The 24,470-nt window shown below is 40.9% G+C and overlaps 3 protein-coding genes across 3 annotated transcripts; 2 read left to right on the top strand and 1 right to left on the bottom strand.

Annotated features, from left to right (window-relative positions):
* Positions 1-2,413: 2,413 nt before the first annotated feature.
* sf3a2 (splicing factor 3a, subunit 2) lies at positions 2,414-5,242 on the bottom strand. The gene is made up of 8 exons (XM_073491886.1): positions 5,154-5,242; positions 4,191-4,450; positions 4,030-4,076; positions 3,702-3,811; positions 3,531-3,580; positions 3,236-3,376; positions 3,082-3,150; positions 2,414-2,978 (listed from the first exon to the last, which is right to left on the bottom strand). The coding sequence occupies exons 2-8, from the start codon at positions 4,386-4,388 to the stop codon at positions 2,703-2,705; spliced, it is 891 nt and encodes a 296-aa protein (XP_073347987.1). The 5' UTR covers positions 4,389-4,450; positions 5,154-5,242; the 3' UTR covers positions 2,414-2,702.
* Positions 5,243-6,412: 1,170 nt separating this feature from the next.
* Positions 6,413-11,136, top strand: plekhj1 (pleckstrin homology domain containing, family J member 1). Its single transcript, XM_073491887.1, has 6 exons — positions 6,413-6,800; positions 6,948-7,015; positions 7,152-7,218; positions 7,958-8,048; positions 9,366-9,429; positions 9,906-11,136. Exons 1-6 carry the CDS (start codon positions 6,707-6,709, stop codon positions 9,996-9,998), a joined length of 477 nt encoding a protein of 158 aa, XP_073347988.1. The 5' UTR covers positions 6,413-6,706; the 3' UTR covers positions 9,999-11,136.
* Positions 11,137-11,636: 500 nt separating this feature from the next.
* Positions 11,637-19,591, top strand: LOC141017459 (fizzy-related protein homolog). The gene is made up of 14 exons (XM_073492186.1): positions 11,637-11,803; positions 13,153-13,226; positions 13,744-13,872; positions 14,074-14,137; positions 14,840-14,970; positions 15,053-15,138; positions 15,231-15,414; positions 15,523-15,588; positions 15,709-15,811; positions 15,968-16,152; positions 16,245-16,478; positions 16,824-16,928; positions 17,292-17,384; positions 18,045-19,591. The coding sequence occupies exons 1-14, from the start codon at positions 11,638-11,640 to the stop codon at positions 18,084-18,086; spliced, it is 1,662 nt and encodes a 553-aa protein (XP_073348287.1). The 5' UTR covers position 11,637; the 3' UTR covers positions 18,087-19,591.
* The last annotated feature ends 4,879 nt before the right edge of the window (positions 19,592-24,470 follow it).

Raw genomic sequence — 24,470 nt, 5'->3', positions numbered from 1 at the left:
ATTCACTAGCATGGTCGTAAACATCTTCTATGTTTGTCTGATAAATAAAGTTTGGCTAAGTAGATTCTCAGTGTATTTTATTTTAATGAGAGTCTAATAAAATGAAGCATATGTCGGCCAACACAAATGTATGAATATACATCAAGTTAATGTGGATAAATAAAGTCCAGATTGAGACGAGGGTTGTCGAGGCTTCAGTTTGTTGTTTATGGTTTGTGAGGCCGCCGCTCAGTAAATCTCCATCTGTCTGTTTCAGAAATGTACACCACAAGGAAAGTCAGAGAGGTAAGCTGGGAAACAACCAACATAAACAATTATTCACTGTGTTGACATCCCTTATTTGTCTTTTCTTCTAAACTATATATTTGTCTTTAATAGGAAATGCCTCCAGCTCCACAGCAACCGAGAGCAGAACCCAGGACTGTACCCCGGGAACCCAGCTTCCCCAGAACAAGTGAGTCTTTATGATCCTTCTTCTAAACCTTTGTCAGCTTTTATTGCTTACTTAAGTTACTGGATTACAATAAAAGCTTCTTCTCTTTCCTTCAGCGTCGTTGCCCAAAGCCTTGTCCATCCACAACCCGACCCAGATTGAAACACCGTGGGAGAACGTCACCCTCAACCGTTGCCTGTTTGTGGCGATCACCATACTGGTGCTCACCTCAGGCTTTCAGAGGCTTAACGGCAAGTACACTTGCAAAAATAGGACCACAGTGATAAAGTTACATACTTGCTGTTGCTGATTTTTCTCTTTTGAAAACACAGAAACTCTGCGAGGTCAGAGGGCAGCAGAGGAGGAGGAGGAATATGGACTGACAGTGAGGCGATCGGGCGCGTTACGTCACAGAGGACAACCAGCAGAGGTAAAGAGGCCTTTTCTAAAGCAGCTGTGCACGTACCTCAGTTTGTACTGTGTACAACTACTTCACGTGTTCTCCCCCCTCTAGCCCGAGACATCTCTATGGGAAGTCATATCGTGGTGGCTGCCAGACCTCGACGATGAAGAGGATGAGGAGGAGGAAGATGATGATGGAGAAGTCAAAAGAGGAAAGTCAAAGAGAGGAGCAGCAGCACAAACATCAAGACGCCTCAGAAACAAGCCACTGCCAGTCAAAAACCTCATGAAGAAAAGAGAAGGGAAACTAAAGGACAGGAGAGCCAAGAAAGGAAAGGATGAAGAAATCAAAGACAAGAAAGAGAAAGATAAAACGGAGGAACCAGAAGAAGCAGCAGATGATGAAGAGGAGGAGGAGGAAGGAAATGAGGAGGCTGTGCCCAAGAAGAACAAAAAGCCGGAGGAACAGAAAGAGAAGAAAAAGACTCAGAAGGGATGAGTTGATTCTTTGTTCTGTGGCAGACAGATTCATTTTTTAAGTTTTCGACTGAATTGATTTGATAGCATTATTAAAAGGCGGCAATATTGAATTCAGTGATAGATTTTCTCTGTCAGACGCTGAGACTCAAAAATAAAGTGTGCTGGTAGTTCAATGACACAATCAACGTCAGTGTTTCCGCTTCTTGTTGCTTTGCTAGGCACACGTGATTTTGTGTAACGGAGCTTTATGTTTCCAGTAAAGACATTTTCATTTTCACTGAATTTATTTTGTCGACTGCTTAATTGTAAAAAAAATGTCAGTTTAATAATTTAGATAAAATGGTTATTAGAGTGAGTTTGGCTAATGTACATTTTGCCATCAGGTAAGTTCAAGCATTTTAGTAAAAAGGCTGTATTATGTTGAGTTGCAGGTGTGAAGATTTGTACAGAAGTCAGTCAGAAATGTGAACTTTTACATAAAAGACGTTGCCTCAACAAAAAGAAATTCAAAGTTGGATAAATTCAATTGGATACAATGTTTGTGACCTCACAAATTCAAAATTAAGAGTTATATATATAATATACAAAATTGAATTGAAGACATTTTAAGATGTAAATTCAAGCTTTTATCCTGATCAACAACTTCAAGCAAAGAATATATATACTGTATCAACTAGAATGGCAATCTAGTACAGCGTATACCTCCTCCAAGGTCCTGCAGTCTCTTTTAACTCAATCAAGTCTTCCAATATCAAATAAAACATTTAAATCCACTAGATCTGTCTTTTCATTTGGATCCACACCAAATTGTACTCACTCATAGATACCAGCCACCTAAATACGTCTGATTATTCTGCGTTATTCCCTAAGAAGTTAACGAAATTGTAGAAAAACACTCAATGACACAGTGTTGAAGAAAATGATAAAACAATCCAGCATCTCCATACAACTACTCTGGGCCGAGACCCGTCCTCCATCCAAGTTTAATGTAAAATACGTTTAACAGTTTTTGTGAACTCCTGCTGACAAACCAACCAACCAGGTAAAATATCTTTCTATGCGTGATGTCTTTGTAAAAACACACTTTTGAGACTCAAATGTTTTTCTCCACAGAATTTAATTACAAAAACAGCATCTTAAAAGATGAGCCATGTTCAATCATAGCTCCATATCCAGAATGTAAGTATTTATACAAAACAGTGTGATCATACAGACTGCCCCACACATTTACATAAACCAAACAAATGTATAAAAGTCTACTAAATGCGGACATCATTTGTAGAAACAAAAAAAACCCTGAATGTATCTAAAGGGAGACACTGTAGACCGGCAGGGCAGAGGGACAGCACACCATGAAAGGAGGTGATCATGAAACGCTGGCAGAGGATCAATTATTAGATATTGAGATGCCCTCAGGTGGAGGTGGCCTCATTGGCATGGGGGGCATGGGCATCTGAGGGGGCATGTGGGGGGCACCTGGGGCACCAGGTGGGAGAGGGGGGACGGGCATCCCTCCTGGCGGGGGAGGGGGAAGAGAATCATTTGGTGGGCGAGGTCCGACTCCACTCATGAGAGGAGGGGGGCGCTTCACGCCTGCAGCAGGTGGCGGACCGCTGGACTGAGGAACAGCTTTCTCCATTTTGAAGTGGAACTGAAGGAAGAACTGTGAGGAAAGAACAAAGACAGGTTAAACCACCACCTCTACTTTCTCTAATTAAATTACCAGTTTTGCTTTGTGTAACGAATGCTAATCAGCTGATCGGTACCTGTTTAGTTTCTCTGTTCCAGTGGGTCCAGAAGCGATTTTCTGCTTTATCAATTTCTCTACTGGGGACCTAAAAGAGCAAAGATGTTGATTTTATACAACCGCAAGAAGACAACTCTTAACAAGAGCACAACAGAAGTGCAGCTTTCACTCACCTTAAAAGCAATAGTCTCATATGGTTCTGCAGCCAGAAGCAGGTACTGCCAGCGACGATCAGGCGGCTCGATGCGCTGCTCGTAAGCAGACATGAAACGATGCCTGGGTCCGATTCCTTCAGCGATCTCTGGGTAGTCAATCTGATGAACAGAGAAAAGATAAACAGGTACTGAGCTGTACAATGCAGTGGAAATTAAGTGGACCTTTAATATGAATTTACTTTGTTTAAGAACTTTCCCAAAACAACAAAAACAAAACAATATGTTTTACATAGGGATCGATACCAACACTGACCTGGAAAAGTAAGGACTGCTGTCCGGTCTCTGGGTCCCTCTGTTTGGTTACTATAGAAAAAGGAGAAACACATGTCCCATATATTAAAGCACAAAACATTTGCACTTAAACTGCTATCATGGTAAACTACATAGAGAACTGCACTAATTCATAACCATGCAGCCAGCTTACCTTTGTATCCTGGTCGACCAATTTTGACAAACTTCTTGACCTCAACTTTAACTTTTGCTGGAGCCGGTTGAGCAGGAGCTTCTTTGGCCTCCTTGGCTGCTCTCCGCGCTCTAAAACAAACAAAACATAGTGTTTTTTCACCTACACACTGGACACAATGGGTTATTATTCTTCACAGCAACCATGAAATGGTTTATAAGTCATGGAAAGGTGAAGTGAAATTAATCAGTAACAGTAAACACGACATAAACCAATAAAAAACTCCTAAACACCACACAGATGACAACGCAACAGCAGAATTTAGGGTGTAGACAAGATGTGGACTTACAAGTTGGTCTGATGTTTCTTTCCTTGTGTGTGAGCCAAGTAGCTGCCCTGTAAATACAGACGAGAGCAGCTTGTGATTTTTTGGTTTCAAACAAAATACCAAGCAATAGCACCAAGTTCAGATAACTAAATCTCACAGAGTTTCATTGTGTATCTCCTCACCTCGTTGTTATGAAGTGTCAGACAAAGTTTACACTCATATGATCCTAAATGATTCTTCATGAAGTAGGGGTCTTTGTTGATGTCGATGGTCTCCAGGGCCAGCTGACGTAACCGCTCTCGTCGATCACGGTTACTCTCAGAGGCGGACGCCACCCCGCCGCTGCCCGTCTTCCCTCCAGCTCGATGCTGGAAATCCATGTTTGCGTGGATTTACCTTACACACAATAGAAAGGTACTCGAGGCAGATCCTTCGTGATTATCTGAGGAAAAATAAAGCACACGTTTTAGATTACATTTTAGGATGTTAACAAAGAACAATATTTGCTGTTATTACCTTGCCATGTATTCCTGGATTGTGGTAACACTACCTCTTAACTGACTACTAACTGTATTTTCCATATTGATAATTCATTTATACTTAATATTTACCTTTATATTTAAGATTGATGTTACCATAACTACATCCGTAATTAATCTGAGTTGCATTTCAAGTGTTATAAAACTGTACAATTACTCCTCAGAGCCCTCTTGACTGATGTTCTTGATGCTAACTTCCCTCTCAAGGGACAGGTCTAACTACTGGGAAGTAAGCTAAACGCTAACAGCAGAGTGATTTAGCCAGATATTTACTTGATTCTTGATAATTTACATCAATTAGGATGATCATTTTATCACGCTACAACACAAATGCTCTCTATTTAAGTGAGCTCAACAAAATCCAGCTAGCTGAAGTGTGTTGGTGCAACGTACCGCTAGCTACTGAATGGTTTACGACAATGCTAGTGCTAAGCTAACGGTGTTACCAACAAGTAATCATAGGATTTTAACAAATCGGAATGATCGAGAGACACGAGAAGCGTATAAAACTCTGTACAAGTCATAAAAGATTGTTAATTACACGAGAAACGATCCCTAGACGTGACGGGATATTTTAAAACACTTATCTTTGTCCAAAACACTCACCTGCTACACGACGTTATGATCATGCCGACGTAGAATTGTAGTGCGCATGCTCAAGCGGCTCCTTCTTCTTCTTCGGTGTTTGGTGGTTTGCAAACGGCTTCCGGTGCTTCCTACCGCCACCTGGTGGACCGGAGCGACGTCCAGGTGGCTTTCTTGACAAAAGTGATGATTACTCACAGATTACACGTTACCAACGACTAAAGCTGCAACGATTGGTCGATTAATCAATTATTTGATCAAAACAATGTCAAATGTCAAACATTTGCTGGCTTCAGTTTCTTAAATGGGAGGATTTTGCTGCTTTTCTTTAACATTTATGATAGTAAACGAAGAATCTTTGGGTTTTTAACTAAATAATATATTGGAAGATGTCACCTTAGACTCCTATAGACACCTATAGACTAAAAGATTAATTGACTGATCATGAAAATCTGCAGAATCGATAACGAAAATAACTGTTAGTATTTTTTATTTATGTATTTTAAAATTTTAAAAAAAGATGTAGAGAAAAGGGAAAAAAGGAAAGTGAATTACATCTACAACACATGATGCCAGTGTGGTTTTGGACATGCAGCACATTAGGCCTACATTACCATGCCACTTTAAAGGGCTGAATCAATAATTGAATGTAACTAAGTTACTCAAGTATGCCTTCTGTACTTAAGTACAAATTTGAGGTACTTGTACCATACTTGAGTATTGTCTTTTACTTGCACTTTTTCCTTCTACCCCACATTTCACAGGGAAATATTGTAAGCTAATTCTTATTTCACTGCATCTTTTTAATAGCTGCAGTTACCAGTTACTTTACAAATTACAAAACTGTGACTAACACACTTATAAAAGAGGATGTTTTGTTACAAATCAAACTACCCAACAGTATAAACAGGGCTATAGCTGCAACAGTTAATCAAAAAGTGGATTGACAGGAAATAAATTAGCAACAATTTTGATAATTTTATGCCTTTGTTTTGTTCTTTTTCCCTCATGCAATAACCTTTAATGGTTCCAGTGTAACAAAAGCGAGGATTTGAACTTGGAAGAATTCATTTTTATACTTCTAGGCAACTATAAAGTATTTTTACAGTGTGGTTTACAAGTACTTTTACTTATATAACATTCTTCCATTGCAGCATATTGGTTTTTACAGTGTGGCTTCGTATAAAACACTTTCACTTTCACTTACTACCTGGATCTCACTGCTGCACCCTGGAAAGTGCTTCTGGTTTATGACGCGCTTCTCGCCTGGTTTGACCCTCACCGCCTGCCGTACTACCACCAGTGAGGAGTGTCGCTGCCAGACGAGAGGAGTGTGTGTGTGTGTGTTGTGTGTCCGGTGTGTCCGACACCACGGTGTTAGCTTGACCGCAGAGATGACCAGACACACTCCGTCGCTTACAGACAACACCAGGCAGCGAGTCGGGGACGTTTAGTCGACGGTACCGGTACTATTGTTCTGCTCGGTCCACGGTTCTGTCCTCGGTCGTGGTGGGAATGTCTCCGCCGCAGTGAAAGTGTGTGCGGACCGTGTTTTTACTGCGTCAGTGAGCGTGATGCGTTTCAACGAGAAGGAGCTGGTGTCCCTGAGCCGCCAGCCGTCAGAGAAGGCAGCCGAGCTGGGGATGAGAGGACCCAAGAAGGGAGACGGTACCGACTCTTACTCACTCTCACTTCCGTTTCATGTTAAGCTAATGTTTGGGTCAGCACCGCAGGCTACACGAGCTGTGGAGACAGCTGTACTGTATGTCTGTCTGTCTGAAGTTTAATCTCACTTCCCTTTCTGATGTCACACAGTTGTGAAGAAGAGGCTGGTGAAACTCATCGTCAACTTCCTCTTTTACTTCCGGACTGATGAGGAGGAGGTCAGCTGAGTCATTGTTTGAACACCTGGACGTGCTGCAGTTATTATCACAGCATGTCACACCTTTGTCCTCTTTGCAAAGGACAAACACATGTATGAAAATTAAGTTCATGTTTTTTTTGTTTTTTGTTTGTCAGCCAGTTGGAGCTTTGCTGCTGGAGCAGTGTCGGGTGGAGAAGGAGGACAGCCAGACCTTCTCTATTGGTGAATTACATTTCACATGAACAACCTTCACTTCCTGACTTCACATATCACTGAAGAGCAATAAAGACAATGTATCTTAAAGAGGTCATATTATGCTAATTTTCAGGTTCATACTTTTATTTGGGGGTCCTAGTAGCACAGGTTTACATAGTTTAATTTTCAAAAAACACATTATTTTTCTCATGGTGCATTGCTGCAGCATCCCTTTTCACACTGTGTCTTGAACGCTCCGTTCAAGCTACGGAGTGAGACATCTCGCCTCTGTTCAATCTTTGGTGAGAGCTGCACATGAGCATTAACAGGCAGGATGTAGCCAATCAGAGGCAGAGTAGGGCGGGTCATGCCGAGCAAGGTAGTGTGATAGAAAATAATGCCACTACAGCAGTCGTAACTGTATGTCCGCTGACTGACTGGAGTGTATATATTGTATAATAAATATATAAAAATATATATTTATATAACCCCTGTTACATTGTGACGCACATAAGTTACAAAGTAAAGGCTCGACTCCAAACCAGGCGTTTCAGGCAGTGCAGGAGGTGTTTTCTGTGGGAGAGAGTGGCTACTTTAGGTGTGGACTTTGGGGTTTTTCCACTTTGCAGACATTTTACATGCACAAAAATGCTACATAACACAATACAGGAAAGGCAAAAACCCCAAAATCATAGTCCATTATGTCTCTACTATTTGTGTTTTTGCATCATGTATTTCTGAGTAATCCTATGTGCTTCTTTTGTAGCATTTCTGGATGAAGCAGAGAGGAAGTATCTGTTTGAGTGCGACTCTGAAGAGCAGTGTGGGGAGTGGGTAGACGCCATTATCAAGGCCAGGTAGGACTGTGTCTTTACCGTCTTATTAACAGACACCAAGATCTTGATATTTTGCTGGCAGTTTGACAGAAATTAACTTTATGGAGTGATTTTAGTCAATTATTGAGCCAATTTCCCAAATGTAATTCTGATGGTAAAACAATACACTATAAGACATCAGTTAAGGCTCTAACAATTTATTTAATTTGTTAGCATTGTGTGCTGTATTGTAGGCAACTGGACTTGTTTCAGTTTCTTGAAGATGTCTCACCTCTCGTCCAAGAGGCTTCTTCAGTTCTAACTAACTGGAGGGGAGTTGCAGGCTTTTAATCGAAACTCTCAGTTTCAGAGTCGTTATGGCCACGTATGGGTCGTTGAACCAACCCACCTTCATGTGGGTTGCTAGGGCTAGGTGAGCCCAGGTGTGAATGGTTGTTAAGCTGCCTGGAGAGGGAACTCAGTACTGCATTGTAGGTGGGTGATAGGTAGTGTCATAGGCCACCTCCTCTGTCGTTCCAGTTTGACGTAGATGGATCCTTTTACTCCTCTTTCAAACCATCTGTCTTCTCCAGTTAGTAAGAACTGAAGAAGCCTCTTGGACGAGAGGTGAAACGTCTTCAAGAAACTGAAACAAGTCCAGTTGCCTACGATGTGGCAAGTAGAATCACCATGACCTGGCTGACTGAGAACCTTCATCAACATATTTAATATGTACAAAACGATGTTCTTATGAATGAACATTATTAGAACACTTACTATAAGAGCTGTGTTCACATATCTGCAGCAGTAAACATTGCTCGGGCGCTGGTATTTGCTTTTGCTGGTCTTAATGTGCAGTGAGACGTTATATGAACAACTTACACCTCAGTGTGTTTTAGCCTCTAGTAATAGACTCACATGGGTGAAGCCATCACAAATGAATGATGCAGCTGTTTCCAGAGACACAATGTCAACATTGTGACTTGTGTTGAACCGTTTCCAGCTGGTCCATCATGACTTGACATTGTCCTGTTTTAAAGTTTGGTGGGAAAACTACAATGCTGTCAAACAGAGAACGATCGTAGAACAGCAGTTTCTTATTTGTGTTTGTTACAAAGCTTCCTGGGTGCTTTCTGGTTGAAAAGGGGCTTTAATTTTCCATATATGCCTAGAGGTTCTGTATCAAGACAGTGATAGACCAATAAAGCTGCAATGATTTGGTTGATAGGATGCACTGAACTGAAATGGTTTATCACAAATATATTACAAACCAAGTTGCAGCCCCGATCTTTACTGTGTTCGTTTGAACGCTGTTTCCCTCTCGAATATCAAATTAATTTGTCGTCTCGTCTCTTTCAGTTACGAGTTCATGAGGAAGAACCTGATATTCTATCGAACTGAAATCCACAGGCTCACTGGCAAGGTAACAACCTTCACAGCAGCATGTTATTACACTAAGTGCCACACAGATGGTGCTCCTATCAAACATACTGGGAAGAATTTAAGAGTATTTGTGCCATGCAGGACCCAATGAAATGCTCAGTATCACCAATATCAGAAGAAGATAGATGGGTAGATTAATAGAGGACGATTAAGTAGTAGTAGTTCTGGGAAAAAGACGGTTGTTGAGGTTATTTTGGAGGTTGTAAGAGCAGCCAATTAAATTCCACTCACTTACACTGTGTGTAAGGTCGGAGGTCGAAGTCTCAAAGATTTCAAAACCTCATTGAATCAAACCCAGACTACCTGCCGAAACACACTAGGGATTAAAAAAAATTGTGTTTGTTTGTGTCTTTGTGTGTTTTCTGTAAACTAACCAGTTTAATATGAAGTTTGATCCTGCTTCAATAACACTGAGCTTTTGTTTTCTTTCTTCCTCATCCTCTCGTCTCTCCTCAGGACCCTTTGGAGCAGTATGGTATATCAGATGAAACTCGCTTCCAGGTGAGCAACGGCCTGCAGCTTGTGGCTAGAGATACCTCCTCCCTGTAGTCCGGCATCCTGCGTCCAGATGTACTTTATTTCATTTTAGTTCAACCTGCCATTCCAACATTCACTCCTCACTGGTTTGAAAATGTTACTATAAGCACTCGAGCTTTTTTTGATCTTCACTGCGCTGAATGTATTAGTGTACCTCTGGATCTTCGTATGCTGACGCCTTGTAAAGTGACGGCTCTGATTATTACCTTCACGTCATTGTCAATCATTACAGGTGACATAGGGCTGTGGCGGAAAACTCAACAACATTGTCTTATTTTCAGTTTATGGATTTTAAATTTCATTTTCTGTATCATTTTCACACTTTGCTTGGTTAATTAGTTGTATAAAACATGTTTTATACTATTTTTTTTCTACTAGACATACTATACTTTTAGACAGTGTCATTTTTAGAGCCTTTGATTGTACTTGTGCTGTAGAGTGTGGCTGTGACTTTCTTTCAGGACTATTTGTTTAAAGAAAATCAGTCCAAGACATCTGAACATTTGGTGTAAACCACTGTTATTAATCAAGTGAACACACAGGATTTGAAAAAGTTTATGATTATTACACACCCTGCCCGATTCAGAAAATCTTCAGCAGCATTCACTGTTCTGACTTTAACCGCATGGGCCTTTCGATCTGCTGAGTTGAGCCACCTATTTTACTTTTTTTATGTGAAAAAAAAATGTTTAGCTATTATTAATATGCATTCATCTTGTAGCCTATTTAGTTTTAAAAACTATACTTTTGCACATTACTGGGTGTTAAGGGTTTTTTTGTTGTTATAATTTCAACAATGTACTTGAACATACTGTACCTTTTCCGTGGCACTTTCCTTCAACTAAACCGTTGGACCATGTTGGGATACCGGACTCTTTTTTGATTTTTAAAAAAACATTCATATTAATATACTGTGTGGCAATCGCTGTATGCTGCAAATTGGCAAACATGTTTATTCCAGCAGTCGGGAGTCTATAACCACAAAGAGGATATGTCATTGAATGTGTTTATTTTAAACTACTGCACATCAAATGTGTGAAGTCTGTTTTTACTTCATGTTAGATTATATTTGTTTCACTGGCATCCTTTTTTTTTTTTTTTTAACTTTAACTAATAAAGCCATTTGAAAAATAAAAAATACTTTAAATTCATGAAGTGTGTGTCGTCTGTTAAGTTGAATTAAATTTATTGTAGTTGTGTATTGAATCATTGTCATTTAATACTTGTCGATAGCTGGAAATGATGCATTGATTGAATATTACAGTCACTGTCAATAACATCTCCGCTGTGCCCAGTCTGTTGTGAAAAAACGTGTATATCTGATTGAAAATAGATACATGTATCACCACTAATATTTGAAAATACATTTGTATAATGTCACAGAGAGATGACTGATAACTAGCTATAGTTTTGCTTCATCAAATGCTTTTTTTCTAATGTTGTGCTCTGTGGTTTGACCCAGGCTGCTGTCCCTGTGCAGCATCGGCTCAGTTGGCATGTTAATAATTTGTGCTTGTCATGCTTTACATTCACCCTGCTGAGGATGTGGGAGGCATTGTTGCCTCTGATAGGAGGCACTGTGACTGTGGCACGTTTCCTTAGCAACGCAAGATGTGTGATTCAAAAACAGCGACGTCACTGCCTACCCGTGATGCTTTGCGAGCCAAAATTGAACGCTCGGCAAAAGAAAACATTTGTGTCTTACAAGCTCTGTTTTTTAAGAGTGAAACACGTAAAACAAGACGTTTCAACTGGAATCGACACCGATAAGGAAAACAACTCAACGGCGCGAAACGGGGAGAGTTTATCGGGGCACGGTAGGTGTTAATTCAAGTGTAGATGGTGAACAGACAATGTAGCTAATGTATTAGCCCGACAGCCGCTATCTGGCTAGCTAGCTTATCTGACTGTAGGTTAGCCAGCGGAGCTAGCGTTAGCATCAGCATAGCTCTGTGTGTTTGATGGCTACATTATTGTTTCTGAATCGTTTTTTGTCGCTGTTACAGATCAGCGATAACCACCACAACGGGTTTCCTTTGTCTCCGGGAACTAGCAAGCAAATACACGCTGTAAAACTGTTTTTTTCCCTTTTGTTAGAGTTATACGTTTCTGGTTTTCATTAAGATAATTTGTTGTTAGCAGAAGGCTGATACCACCCGCAGCTGACCGTGTAGCGTACACTCACCGATGTCATTGTCAATTACGAATAGATTTGTCCCAGGTTAGCTAATTTAAATGAGATTTAAACTGAATTGTCTCGACCAAGACTTTGTTTGGTTTGTAATCGCATCGGTGGATCCTTCATGCCATCAACCCTGATAGACATTTTGTTGCCAAGCTCATTTATCACCACAAGCTTTGTCAAGATTTCTTCCAAGAGCATCTTTAGGAGTACTTCCTCAAGGTGACTGTAAAGTTGGTACATTGATGACGTAATTTATGTCATTTGATTTAACTAATAAACATGATTCGTGTCTCTGATTCGTGTGACACTCATTGTCCTCTAATGAGTGAACTACCCTCCAGTAGTGATTGGATTTGGGGTGTTAGTCTTCATCAGTTAGGTGGTCTATAGAAAGTTAATAACAGTGCTTAGGTTATGCATTCCTCTCCAAAATAATTTATAAAGCTTAACATCTGCTTATCATTTGCAGGCCCTTTTTTCCCCCCACAGTAGAATAATCGATTGGTTCAGAAATAGTAAGGTATATTGCGAATTCGGTGCAAATGTGCATGGATATGTGATAAAAGTCAGGTGAAATGTGTCACATTATTCTTCGGCACTAAACATATTCACAAAATAAAAATTCAGATATGTCAGAATTAACAATCAAGTGAAACACTGAAAAATCCCAATATCCCCGACTAATTTTGAGTAGTGTAAGAACAATGTGCAGTGCTACACAGCTTATGTCATCTTATATCACATGGTGATTCACATGAGCTAAACTGGCTCAGCTGTGATTAGAGTACACTTGAATTTTTGTAGAAATATATATTTTACTGGCAGACACCCTCCCTCTTTTTCAGACACATACCAGAAGTCAGCAGCTTGTAACAATGAGAGTACCAGTGTCTGTTGCTAACCTGATTTCTGACTTGTGCATTCAGAGAACTGTGCTGGGATTTCATGATTGTGTTCATCAGTCTCTTATCCTGTTTTCAGGCACCATGGATCAGGACTATGAGTGCAGGCTGCTCAGGCAGATCAATATCCAAAATGAGAACGCAAGCCCCATAGTAAGTAAACAATACACACGCTTGTAGTTCCATTTGCACACGGGGTCTGTATTTCATCTTCAATCAATACTTCTTAAAAAGACTTAACATAAATCTCCTCATCGAGCCAAGGCTAACAGCATCGATTAGCATGATTTTTATGACTTCATTATTTCGATCCTAGCATGATGATCCCTGCACCCTCAGCCCCGCCCAAAGAAGATTGTTAACAAGCAAAGGACATAAGATGGGCAGAGAGGGTGTTACTCTCAATGTGTTGGAAGAATTAACAGTTTAACAGGCCAGTCTCTTTCATCCAACAGTGTCACTAGTGTTGAGCGGTAACAAGACCTCAGCAGCCAAATGACTGGGTTTTGTGAATGTAGCCTTCTGTTGTTAACACGTCAAACAAATGCACCATCTGCCTCCTATATTATCTTCCTGTTTTATTTTCATTTTTTTAAATCACTGTCCAAGGCCCGTTTGTGTGTTTGGCCTCCAGTCAGAAAATGCTCTCCTCTCCCCTGTCCTTGTGTAGAAAGCTGTAGGAGCAGTGCGAGCTCTGACACCTACCAGCTCCCCCCTGTCCTCCCCCAGCAAGCATGGTGATCGCTTTATTCCCTCCCGCGCCGGAGCCAACTGGAGTGTCAACTTCCACCGCATCAATGTGAGTCTGCTGCGTTACACCAAGGACTTGACGGTCTGTCCTGTCAAAAGAACAGTGTTCTCAAGTTCAGAGTGTTGATTATGGCTTAGAAGGAAACATATTATCTATTAGCATTATTTTTTCGTTTGTAAATACTTGTACACAACATGTTTAAAGATGCGATTCAGACTTATCATTTATTTATTTAATTTTCTGGCACAGGAAATTGAAAAGTCGCACAATCAGAACAGGAAAACCAAAGACGGCACAACTGACAGCAACAAAGGTAACCAATCCACATTTGTACCAAGAGACTGGAGACAGATAATATATTGTGATACAGTGTCTGTAATATTTACATGTAGTGACGTAAAGGTCTGCAACTAACAGTCATTATCGTCATTGATTCATCTTCCAGTAGATTTTTTTTATTAATCAATTGATTAGGCAAATGATACGACAGACATTCCAAAACCCAAAGATATTCAGCTAACTGTCTTTTATCAGTAACAAAAGCACCAAATCCTCAAAATTTGAGACATTTCTGCTCAAAGAATGACAAATGATGAATCAAATATTAAAGTGTATTGCAGAATCGGCTGTATGATGATATGACACCTTAATTATCATAGGGAACTGATCATGATAGTGACGTATCAGAGTTATCCTGTGATTATCAGCCCCAAAGACAGATGTGCTTCCCTCCTGCAGCTGCTTGTTTCCTTTGAGTTTTATTCCTCTTTCAGCTCGTTTCCACAGTTATCTTGTCTGCTCCAGTCAAACTGGATAATTTGACCTTCTCTTGTTTACTACGTCGTCTGGGCAGGCTCATGGAAACTGGAGATAAAGACTTAACAAAGCTCAGTGAAAAATTCTCCCTGATCTTTACAGATGTGAGAGAGGGATAAGAAATTGCAGAGGGGCCACAGTGTTTGAACTTAATCATTTCGACAGACTGGTTTGATTTCCCTTCTGTCTCCTCCTTCAGCGGATGGCCTGGCTTACTCGGCTCTGCTGAAGAACGAGCTGCTGGGAGCAGGCATCGAGAAAGTCCAGGACCCGCAGTCAGAAGACCGCCGTCTGCAGCCATCCACCCCTGCCAAGAGGAGCCTTTTTAGTGTAAAAAGAGTTAACATTACTTTTAATCTTATTTCATGGATTTTTTTCCTGCATCTCCAATCATCTTGTTTGTATTTTGTAGTATTCTGTAAGTGCTAAGAGGGCTCTGCCAGAAGAGGATGGAAACACAGTCTCTCCATATTCTCTATCGCCTGTCAGTAGCAACAGGTAAATATCTCCTCATCATCCCTCAGATATTATCCCCTTCGTTTGTGGAGAGGAGGCTTGTATTCTTGACCAAATTGTGTTGTGCATTGCAGCCAGAAACTGCTGCGATCACCCAGGAAACCTACACGCAAAATATCCAAAATTCCTTTTAAAGTTCTGGACGCTCCCGAGCTCCAGGATGACTTCTACCTCAACTTAGTGGACTGGTCCTCTCTGAACGTGCTCAGTGTTGGACTGGGTACCTGTGTCTACCTGTGGAGTGCCTGCACGAGCCAGGTGTGTGTGTGATCTGTTAGCTGAGTGCAGTGAGACATTAAGCAGAGGTGTTCAGTGTCTCTTAGATGTCCGTGCTAATGTTTGTTATTTTCCTCTCCATCTTTTTAGGTGACACGTCTGTGTGACCTTTCTGTAGAAGGAGACTCGGTAACATCAGTGGGCTGGTCAGAGAGGGTGAGTTTCTCTGTCATCTTTTCAAAATGTTGTTGGATTACATAAAAAAACCTTAAAGATGTCCTTTGGTTTTTTGTGAATGCTGTTTAAAGCTTCTCTGTGCACTGTGTCTATTTTTAGGGTAACCTGGTGGCGGTGGGGACTCATAAAGGCTACGTACAGATCTGGGATGCCGCAGCAGGAAAGAAGCTCTCTGTGCTAGAAGGACACACAGCCAGAGTGGGTGAGTTAAGAGGCTGGAGAGATGGAGGTGGAGACCATTACAGGAGTAAAATGTTAATAACATTAGTTCATTTTCACGCAGTTGTTTAGCAACATCCCTCATTCCCGGTCGGTCAATCACCTTCCTTTCAACCTGCCTTTCATCCTCTGCTGCCAGGTGCGTTGGCATGGAACGCGGACCAGCTGTCGTCTGGGAGCCGCGATCGGGTGATCCTGCAACGCGACATCAGAGCCCCGCCTCTCCAGTCTGAGCGCCGTCTCCAAGGACACAGACAGGAAGTGTGCGGACTGAAGTGGAGCACAGACCACCAGCTGCTCGCCTCGGGGGGAAACGATAACAAGGTTTGCAAGACAGAGAATCTCACCTGTTAGTATCAAGGCTCCTTTTTCATAAGAAATCACAGACTCACTTCTCGATCCCCTGCTGTCTGTAGCTACTTGTGTGGAATCACTCGAGCGTCCTCCCGGTGCAGCAGTACACAGAGCACTTGGCTGCGGTGAAGGCCATCGCCTGGTCTCCCCACCAGCACGGCCTGCTGGCCTCCGGAGGTGGCACCGCCGACCGCTGCATCCGCTTCTGGAACACGCTGACCGGCCAGCCCTTACAGTGCACGGACACCGGCTCTCAGGTGTGCAACCTGGCCTGGTCCAAGCACACAAATGAACTGGTGAGTCAGCTGAAAGGTTTGATTTGGACAGCTGCTGTTGTAAAGTGGTTTTGTTTATGTTTAGGTGCAGTACAGTTATTTACAAGGAACTGTTTTTTAGCAGTGTGCATTCTCTTGGATGCGTTGGTGACTCTCTTGCTATCAAACAAGATGCAACATGTAAAAAAAAAAAAACGTTTTCAGTGTTTGAGCTAAGGCAGGCTAACGATATAAACCCGCTGTACTGGAAGCAGAGATGTAATTGTTATTCATTTTAATTGACAGTATACAGTCACAGGTCCTGAACTGACAGTGTTCCTTTAAGTCGGAGATAAATGTGTAGAAAATATTGTGTCTGTTCTGCAGGTCAGCACACACGGTTATTCCCAGAACCAGATCCTGGTGTGGAAGTATCCCTCTCTCACTCAAGTGGCCAAACTTACTGGACATTCCTACAGAGTACTCTACCTGGTCAGTATATACTGTGTGTTTCTACATTATGTCTGTCTGCAGACGCTTGGTTCAACTGTCCCAAGGTTATAACGGCGAGCTAAAACTGAAGGAAAAAACAAGTTGCTAAACAACTGCTGGAAAAGAATGTTAGCTTTTGGTTTTTGAAGTATTTTGATTCGTCATCCTTATTTGTATGCGCAGGTAAATAAAATAGAAAACTAGAATGAGCTCTGACCTTAACATTTCTGGATGCTTTTACTGAAGTGCTGCTTTGTAGAGCAACTTATTCAGCAGCCACCCACACTGGAAGGGAACTAAAACAAAAAGTACCCCTGATTATAAGACTCCAAATTCAGTGTGTAATAATGAGTTTGTGTGCAGGCCATGTCCCCTGATGGAGAGGCCATTGTCACAGGAGCCGGAGATGAAACGCTTCGGTTCTGGAACGTCTTCAGCAAGATGAGATCCACGAAGGTATGAAATCTGTTTATTTCTCACTTGTATTTACAGGACTGCAGACTAGCTTTGCACACTGGTTGCACTGGTGCACCTCACATTAACTATACGCTGACAAAGTGTAAATCTAAAGAAAATAGGTTTATATGTTATGTTTTGTTAAAAGGCAACACACACACACCCACACACACATCCAGCTCATCTTTGCTTACATTTTTATAGGTTACATTTTCCTGCAGAGGCAACCAATGAAAATGTTAAGTGACACTTTGACCAAAACAGTGACACACCTGATTTATATCCACAATCAGGGCTCCAGGGTGCAACTATTTTGGTTGCACATGCACCCAAAAACCTGTCAAGTGCGACTAAACATTTTCATTTTCATTGGTCACACCAGTGCACCTAGGATTTAGATTTTGTTTTTAAAAACAATTGAGATTATCAATGTGTATTTCAACCTTTTTTTCCTGTTTACAGGATCATTTACATCATGTGTTAATAAATTAAGTTACACTTTATTATTAGATTATGTGCTAGTGCACCTAAATGAAAAAGTTAGGCGCACCAGTGTAAAAAAACGAGTGTGGCGCCCTGCTTTTGCTGCTTTGCTCTTGTTCCATCTGTCACATTCCCACATCCGTCTGTAACTGTGTGTCTCTCACCTCCTTCTCTTAGGAATCAGTGTCGGTGCTGAACCTCTTCACCAGGATCCGGTAGTAAGCACACCTCTGTACTACGAGGGAATAAAGCCAGGAAGGAAATTTATCTTTGCATGTGTCGATCTGTAAACGGGCCCCTTCTTTGAGTATTCACCTCAGTAGTCTACAGAGGGCCCCCCTCGATTGCCCTTAGTTATTTAGCCAGGTCGTAGCTGGAGGCGGGAGGGAGCTGGAGAGCCGCGCAGCCTCAGTTTCAAGGGCAGAGGAGATGCATACATGAATACACACCTACATACGTACAGTATTCCACTTCCTCCTGAATGCTGGAGCCACTGCCTCCTCCAACAGACAAGTGATCTCTGACGACAAGGAGAGTTCTGGGGGTGTTTGTCCCCCGACGTGATTATGTTTTGTTTACAGACTGATTTGTGCTCACCTGCCAAATATTGAGTTTGTTGTTTTGATTGTCTATTTATTTTAATTCTTTTTTTTCTTTTTTTTTTACGTATTTTTAACATGTTCTTACTCGTGTGTTTGTTACAAAGGCTGGTAGATTTCCTTTTATGTGTGTAACTGCAGGTTTCGGTCTTATCTGTGGAGTACATTTTGGGTTTGTTTGGGTTTGAAGAGAAAAGACTCGCTCGTCTTTTTGTATTTTATGAGAGGAAATAATGCTTCATGTACACTCGCAACAAACAAAATAATTCTGTGCTATTAAGTGTGAGAAGGATTGGACAGATGATCCTGAGCTCCTTCCTTTTTTTTTATATCTGACAAGCTTCATTTTAGTCGGATGTTAAGACTAATAACTATAGTAAACAGTATTGACTCTTTGTGTCATAATCTCTGAAGAAGAATCTCATAATGGCACATCTGAGGAGACTATTGACTACACTGAACATTAGAGCAATTGTAATTCACATGGAAATGAGAAGATTTTAATGCGACTTGTGTTGAAGCTTTTCATTGATCTTTGTTTCTCTAATTTCCTAAATGGAAATCAGGCGAGAGAGGGGCGAAATTAAAACACTTTGTTTTATCAGTGTAGTTTGTAACAGCAACTAAAACAGATGGTAAAAAACATTTGGGATTAAATCAGAGTTAAATGCTATTCTGTGCAGAGCTTCTGCTTTCTGCTAAGATATTCACGCTGGAGGCACTTTGTCTTTTGCTACTTCAGACCACTAACCCTGTTTTGAGCAGCCATGCTTTTCTGTTTTTTATTTTTGTTTGTTTTTAAATCTGATTTCATAACATCCGCATTTTTTATTTTCTTTTGTTTCCGTTTGAATGTTTGAGTCAGCTCGTGTGCCACATCTAAATGAATGCTATTTATTTGTGTTGTGTACACAGGATCTTGTACAGAAAAAAGGCATGTTTGTTTACTAATGTTATCTGAGGGAAGCTGATGGGCAGTCTCACTGCTAAACTCTGGAAATTTCTTTTAATGCCACTTGAAAATCAAGACAATGCTGCCAACTTGAATTACAGAAAGAATGTTAAAAAGAAAAAAAATATTTCTGTACTGAGAGATAATCAACAATTAAAAGATCATATCTTGTACCATATGTTGTCACCGCTTTATTGTCCGATAACTCGAAAATTGACATAATAAAATCAGTGCGCTGCTGTGAAGTAAAAGGGGCAATATTTAGATCATCAGATTGGGTCTCAGTCCAGAACAGACCCCATAAACCTTTGGTCCAAATCTGGATTAAGGTCCAGATCCAGGAATTCTTTCTTGCTTAGGTGTCTGGTATCTGTGAGTAAGCACAATATGGTGTGGATCCAAATAAAAATCTGGATCTAGTGAATTTTAAAAATATTTTGATTTGATATTGGATTAGGCTTGATTGAATAAAAATGTTGGGCCTTGGCAGAGGTACGCACTCTACTATTTACTGTGTAGCCAAAGCCTGATATGCTGTATGTTATTGGTCCTAGCCAAAACTGAAAAACACTGTAGTGTATTTTGATTCTGTGTTGGTTCACTAGAAAACTGAGCGTTTATTTCTCCGCTGAAAGTATTCCTCAACACACGCGCTATTTATTAAAAACATTATCAAGGTATTTTTGTTTTTGGTCTTTTCGAGGGATTTGTTGACGATATGAAAAACAGAACATCATCACACGGATCATTTAACTTTCTTCATTTTAGGACCCAAAAGAGGTGAATCCAAATTATAACAGACTTTCTGTTTTAAGACATGTTAAGAGCTTCACATTTATTTAAACTGATTTAAAGTCAGATCATGGCAGCGTCTTGTGTTCTCACACATGCCTTTATATGTTAATTCTGAGCAACATACATTGTTAGTATGTAGGGAAGTACACCTGATTAAACAACAGGAGGGCGATCCTCTGTTAAAAAAAAAAAAAAACGTAGCAAAAGTGCCCTCTTGGATGCCCCTATGGTGGATAAAACATGATCAGGTGCCCTCTAGGGTGCCCTTCCAGTGGACACAACATGGTGAAGTGACCTCTCCTCACTATAAATATAATATAAAAACAACTTTCTGCGCGCTGGTGCCCCTTTTCAGTTTTTGCCCCTCAAACATCCTGTGCCCGCCACTGACTTCATCCATATTTGCATTGTGGTTCAGGTATAGTTAAATAAAAAAAAAACTGGGCCATAAATTCTGGGAAAAACTTTTCATTTTTGGATTTATTGTACAATTGCTTCTCTATTGTTATTCAAAGCCGAACAAACCTAGCGCTGGAACAGTGGGGCATTTAATCTTTTGGTTTATGTATGAGCTGCACAAGTGGACACTTTTTTGCAATAAACTCAACTGAGGGGCATCTTTTGGCTTTTTTTGTATCAGATTTTCTTATAATTTCATATCATATGTGCATCTTCAATTCGACCATTTTAATACAAAGTAGCTTTAGTTACCAAAACTTAGATTTCTCCCTGGTTCACCTTCTCCTGTTTGTAATAATTGGTAAAAGCTCTCAGTAGCTTCCTCAACACCGGCAACAGAACCACAGTTTGACGAGCTTCTGTGATTCTTTACACAGATTCAACAGGTCTTTGGACTCTATCAGAGATGAGCACTGTTCTTCCAAAACACGGTCCTTTATTTCATTAACCGCTGATGCAGGTGTTCATTTAGGTTGAGACATAGTGCACGGAAAAATCTGCACTCACCAGTTTTTCCTCAAATCATTTATTGTGTTTAATTTGTCACCTGTCTGAACGCCGGTTAGCACATGTGACCTTCTGTGTTGTCCAAACTCAGTGAACACCAGAGGGCGCCATCCTATTAGCAGCTCCAAATTCAGTGCTCCACTGCTGCTACCACACCCAAACAATCAACCTCACACATGTTACCTTGAAGGTGAGAATCAGATCTAGCACTCACTAAGAGAAAATCCTGACAATAATGATGACATATCTGTGTGAGGGTTGGAGGCTAAACACCCAGCTAACATGGTTTCATTTCATTCTCACCACATTTGTCAGAACGAGAGCTTTGAACGGGCAGAAAACACCCCGCGGCCTCACCTCGTTCCCTGGAAGTCTGCGAATTCTCATCATATTACCAGTCCAGCCCACACACGCATAGTTTTGACCCAGAGCATGAAAAATAATGAATGTTCACCGCCTCCCAAAGCTCCCACACCTCTGCTTGTGCCCTGTGGCCTACCCAAACTCACTCATACACATTTAAACAGCAAATGGATTTTTATCAGCGTCAACAACAGCTGAAGGGTGTATACATGAAGGAAAAAAAAGGATCTTAAATGATTCTGCTCCTGTGGTTTTGTTATAATTCACAGATGGAAATCAGAAAACGTCTAATATTTCAAAGATTGTTGGAATTTAACTGCTAACAAAGTGTTTTTCTGTGTGCTGAAGATCAGGTAGGTCTACGTGATACAGCCTCTGTCAACACCAGAGAGCCTGAGCCTTTCTCCCCATTCAGACTCCATTACGATGTCATCTAAATAACATGCATAAAGTCCATTATAGTGATCGGATAAATCATCTGAATGGAAGACATTCAACACGGTCTCCCGGCTCATCTGCGGCTCTCGGGTGGGCAGATGTTAACATTAAGCCCTGAAAGCAGAGGGGAGAAACGGAGGGGGACCACTAATATGAGTAATCCTACCTCCTGATGTTTCTATCAAGAGGCGCTGAGTCTGATGTTCATTATACAACCAAAGCCTCACAACACAGCGAGTAGGATCTTCCCCCAGGTTCCTCCCTAAGCCCGACTCTTGAGTTGCATTGATACCCAGCCTGCAGGGATATCAAAGGAACAAGGCTTTTGTGAGAACTAATAGCAGCGGCCAAGCCGGGCTTCTTTATGGTCATACTGTCAGAGGGAACAGAGCACAGAGGAGGGTCACTCATGTGCCTTGTTTACCAAAAGACACTCGTCACCCACCCCCAGCAGCACCTTTGCATTTAAAGGTCACATTGATAACATTTGTATGTAGGCTAGACAAATCATTTAAAAAAAATAATACGTCTGCGGAGCTTGTAGGAATCACTTTTAATCACCTTAAAATCATTATTGTGATTGTGGATTTATCACTGGCTGGGTCCAAAATGATTGTTTTGTTTATCTCTGTGTAAGAATTCTGACGATTGGTCCCAGCTTCTAACAAGGTTTGTCAGCCAATAGTTTAACGCCGTTGGTATCACGTGGTATCTATGTTCGTCAGCAAGTGTCAGTTTCTGCATTGTAGCTAGTGTTAGCAACATTAGCTAGTGCACAAACTGGCACCCTCTTGAGAGAGCAGATGATTCGAAACAACAGTGGTGTTGTAACGTAATGTTATCAATAACACCTTTAAAGTGTGGATTCAGTAGCTTGCTGACCAAAAAAAGGATAAACAAGCAACTGAAAGATTCAGTCGTGGCTGATTGTTTGTGTGGATTTTGCAAATTTTGGTAAAACGTCGCACACGGGCCCTGAGAGCAGCAGTAAAATGCCCCTGTCACGGTGTCCTTGTTGTTCGGTGTCTTCCTCAGAACTGAAATGACAGTTCGACCTTCCTTAGTTTGAGTTGTGTTGTGATGACGGCTCAGATCAATTGATTCTTATGAAATAAATGGGTTCCAGTTTTGGTCCTGAACAAATACAAATGCTCAGTGAAGCTGTGCACATATGAAGAGTTGCTTCCTTTTCATGTCTGAATAACTGAATACTGACAACACATTTTAAAAAATGTCTTACTGGGATTTGGCGAAGACGTTTTGAGGATCATTTTCGAATTCGGACCGGGAGAAACTACATTAATGAATCATTAGGTAATGATTAACTCGTAAACATTTGTGAACCGACACACTGACCACTTTCTTCATGAGTTGCTCCTCATCGACTGATTAACTAATGATTAAGTAATGAGTATTTAATGAGTCTACTTCATAACTACTCAGTATTATGTTTTAACTTTACTTGATGGTGCACAAAAAGAGTAACTTATGATTGAAGTATTTAATGAGTCATCACTAGTTCGAGCCAATCAGCAGCTGGTTGATAGTTAATCAGGAACAACTCATCAAGTTCGTGGTCAGTATGTTGAATCACAGATGTTTATGACCTCATCATGACCTAATGAATTTATGTAGTATCTTCCAGTCTGTTCTTCAGTAACTCATCATTATCTACTATATAGTCCTCGAATCACAATTATTCAGGAAGTACTCATTAACGATTCATTAACTATCAAGTCGTTCCTCATTAATTCCTTACTCACTCCTCAGTAACTACCCATATTTTTGTGTACCTTATTGTAAAGTGTTACCACTCTCTCTTTTCTTAAGGAGTCACGCCTCGTAGACTGCTTTCAATGTCTGATTACTGGCAAAGCCTTTTAATGCAGAGGCTTTCTCACAAATATTACGATTGTGAATTCAAATTCAGTCCACAAGGAGGTTTAATCCAATCCCTCCTTCATTCTTTGTAAGGAAACACTCACCTCTGACAGGTCATTGTTTGGCGGTTTCCCCTCTGGTTCAGATAGGATGAATGAGGAGCAGGCAGGAGTCATGGAGCATAACCACTCTGCTGAGTATGATAATGCTGCTCAGTTTTAAATTCATCACACCACCGGAACAAAAATCCAATAATATTACACCGCAAATGTGAAACCCAAACGCTCAGCTTTTAAACGTACAATAATGGCACATTTAAATCACTCTCATGTGCCCCACCAGCCTACAACTGCTGCTAAACTGTCGAGGAGGTCAGAAACGATGAGTAACAGTATAATTTGACGATTATGTCATTTGAAGATAGCACTAATGCAGAAATGACTTGTGATTGTTATTTCCCAACCCACTTATATTTGGGAACATCAGTTTTTAAGAGCCATCCCCTGCTGAAATCTACACCATTTATTCAACAAAGACTCTTCAGGACTCCTCTCACCACATCAAACATCTGTTTTTAGCTTCATCTCTTCTTTTTAAAGACTGCTGTAA

Source organism: Pagrus major, chromosome 21, assembly GCF_040436345.1.
Source record: "Pagrus major chromosome 21, Pma_NU_1.0".
Classification (NCBI taxonomy): Eukaryota; Metazoa; Chordata; class Actinopteri; order Spariformes; family Sparidae; genus Pagrus; species Pagrus major.
The sequence above is the reverse complement of the archived record's forward strand: the minus strand, read 5'-3'. Positions and strand labels throughout refer to the sequence as shown.

Coding starts and splice junctions, on each gene's coding strand:
- sf3a2 (XM_073491886.1), bottom strand. CDS start 4,388: ATGGATTTCCAGCATCGAGCTGGAGGGAAGACGGGCAGCGGCGGGGTG. Junction 3,151..3,235: donor ATGAGACTATTGCTTTTAAG/GTGAGTGAAAGC, acceptor TTGCTCTTTTAG/GTCCCCAGTAGAGAAATTGA. Junction 2,979..3,081: donor GGAACAGAGAAACTAAACAG/GTACCGATCAGC, acceptor CTTTCCTCACAG/TTCTTCCTTCAGTTCCACTT.
- plekhj1 (XM_073491887.1), top strand. CDS start 6,707: ATGCGTTTCAACGAGAAGGAGCTGGTGTCCCTGAGCCGCCAGCCGTCA. Junction 7,016..7,151: donor TCCGGACTGATGAGGAGGAG/GTCAGCTGAGTC, acceptor TTTGTTTGTCAG/CCAGTTGGAGCTTTGCTGCT. Junction 7,219..7,957: donor CAGCCAGACCTTCTCTATTG/GTGAATTACATT, acceptor CTTCTTTTGTAG/CATTTCTGGATGAAGCAGAG.
- LOC141017459 (XM_073492186.1), top strand. CDS start 11,638: ATGCTTTGCGAGCCAAAATTGAACGCTCGGCAAAAGAAAACATTTGTG. Junction 13,227..13,743: donor ATGAGAACGCAAGCCCCATA/GTAAGTAAACAA, acceptor GTCCTTGTGTAG/AAAGCTGTAGGAGCAGTGCG. Junction 16,153..16,244: donor CGGGGGGAAACGATAACAAG/GTTTGCAAGACA, acceptor TGCTGTCTGTAG/CTACTTGTGTGGAATCACTC.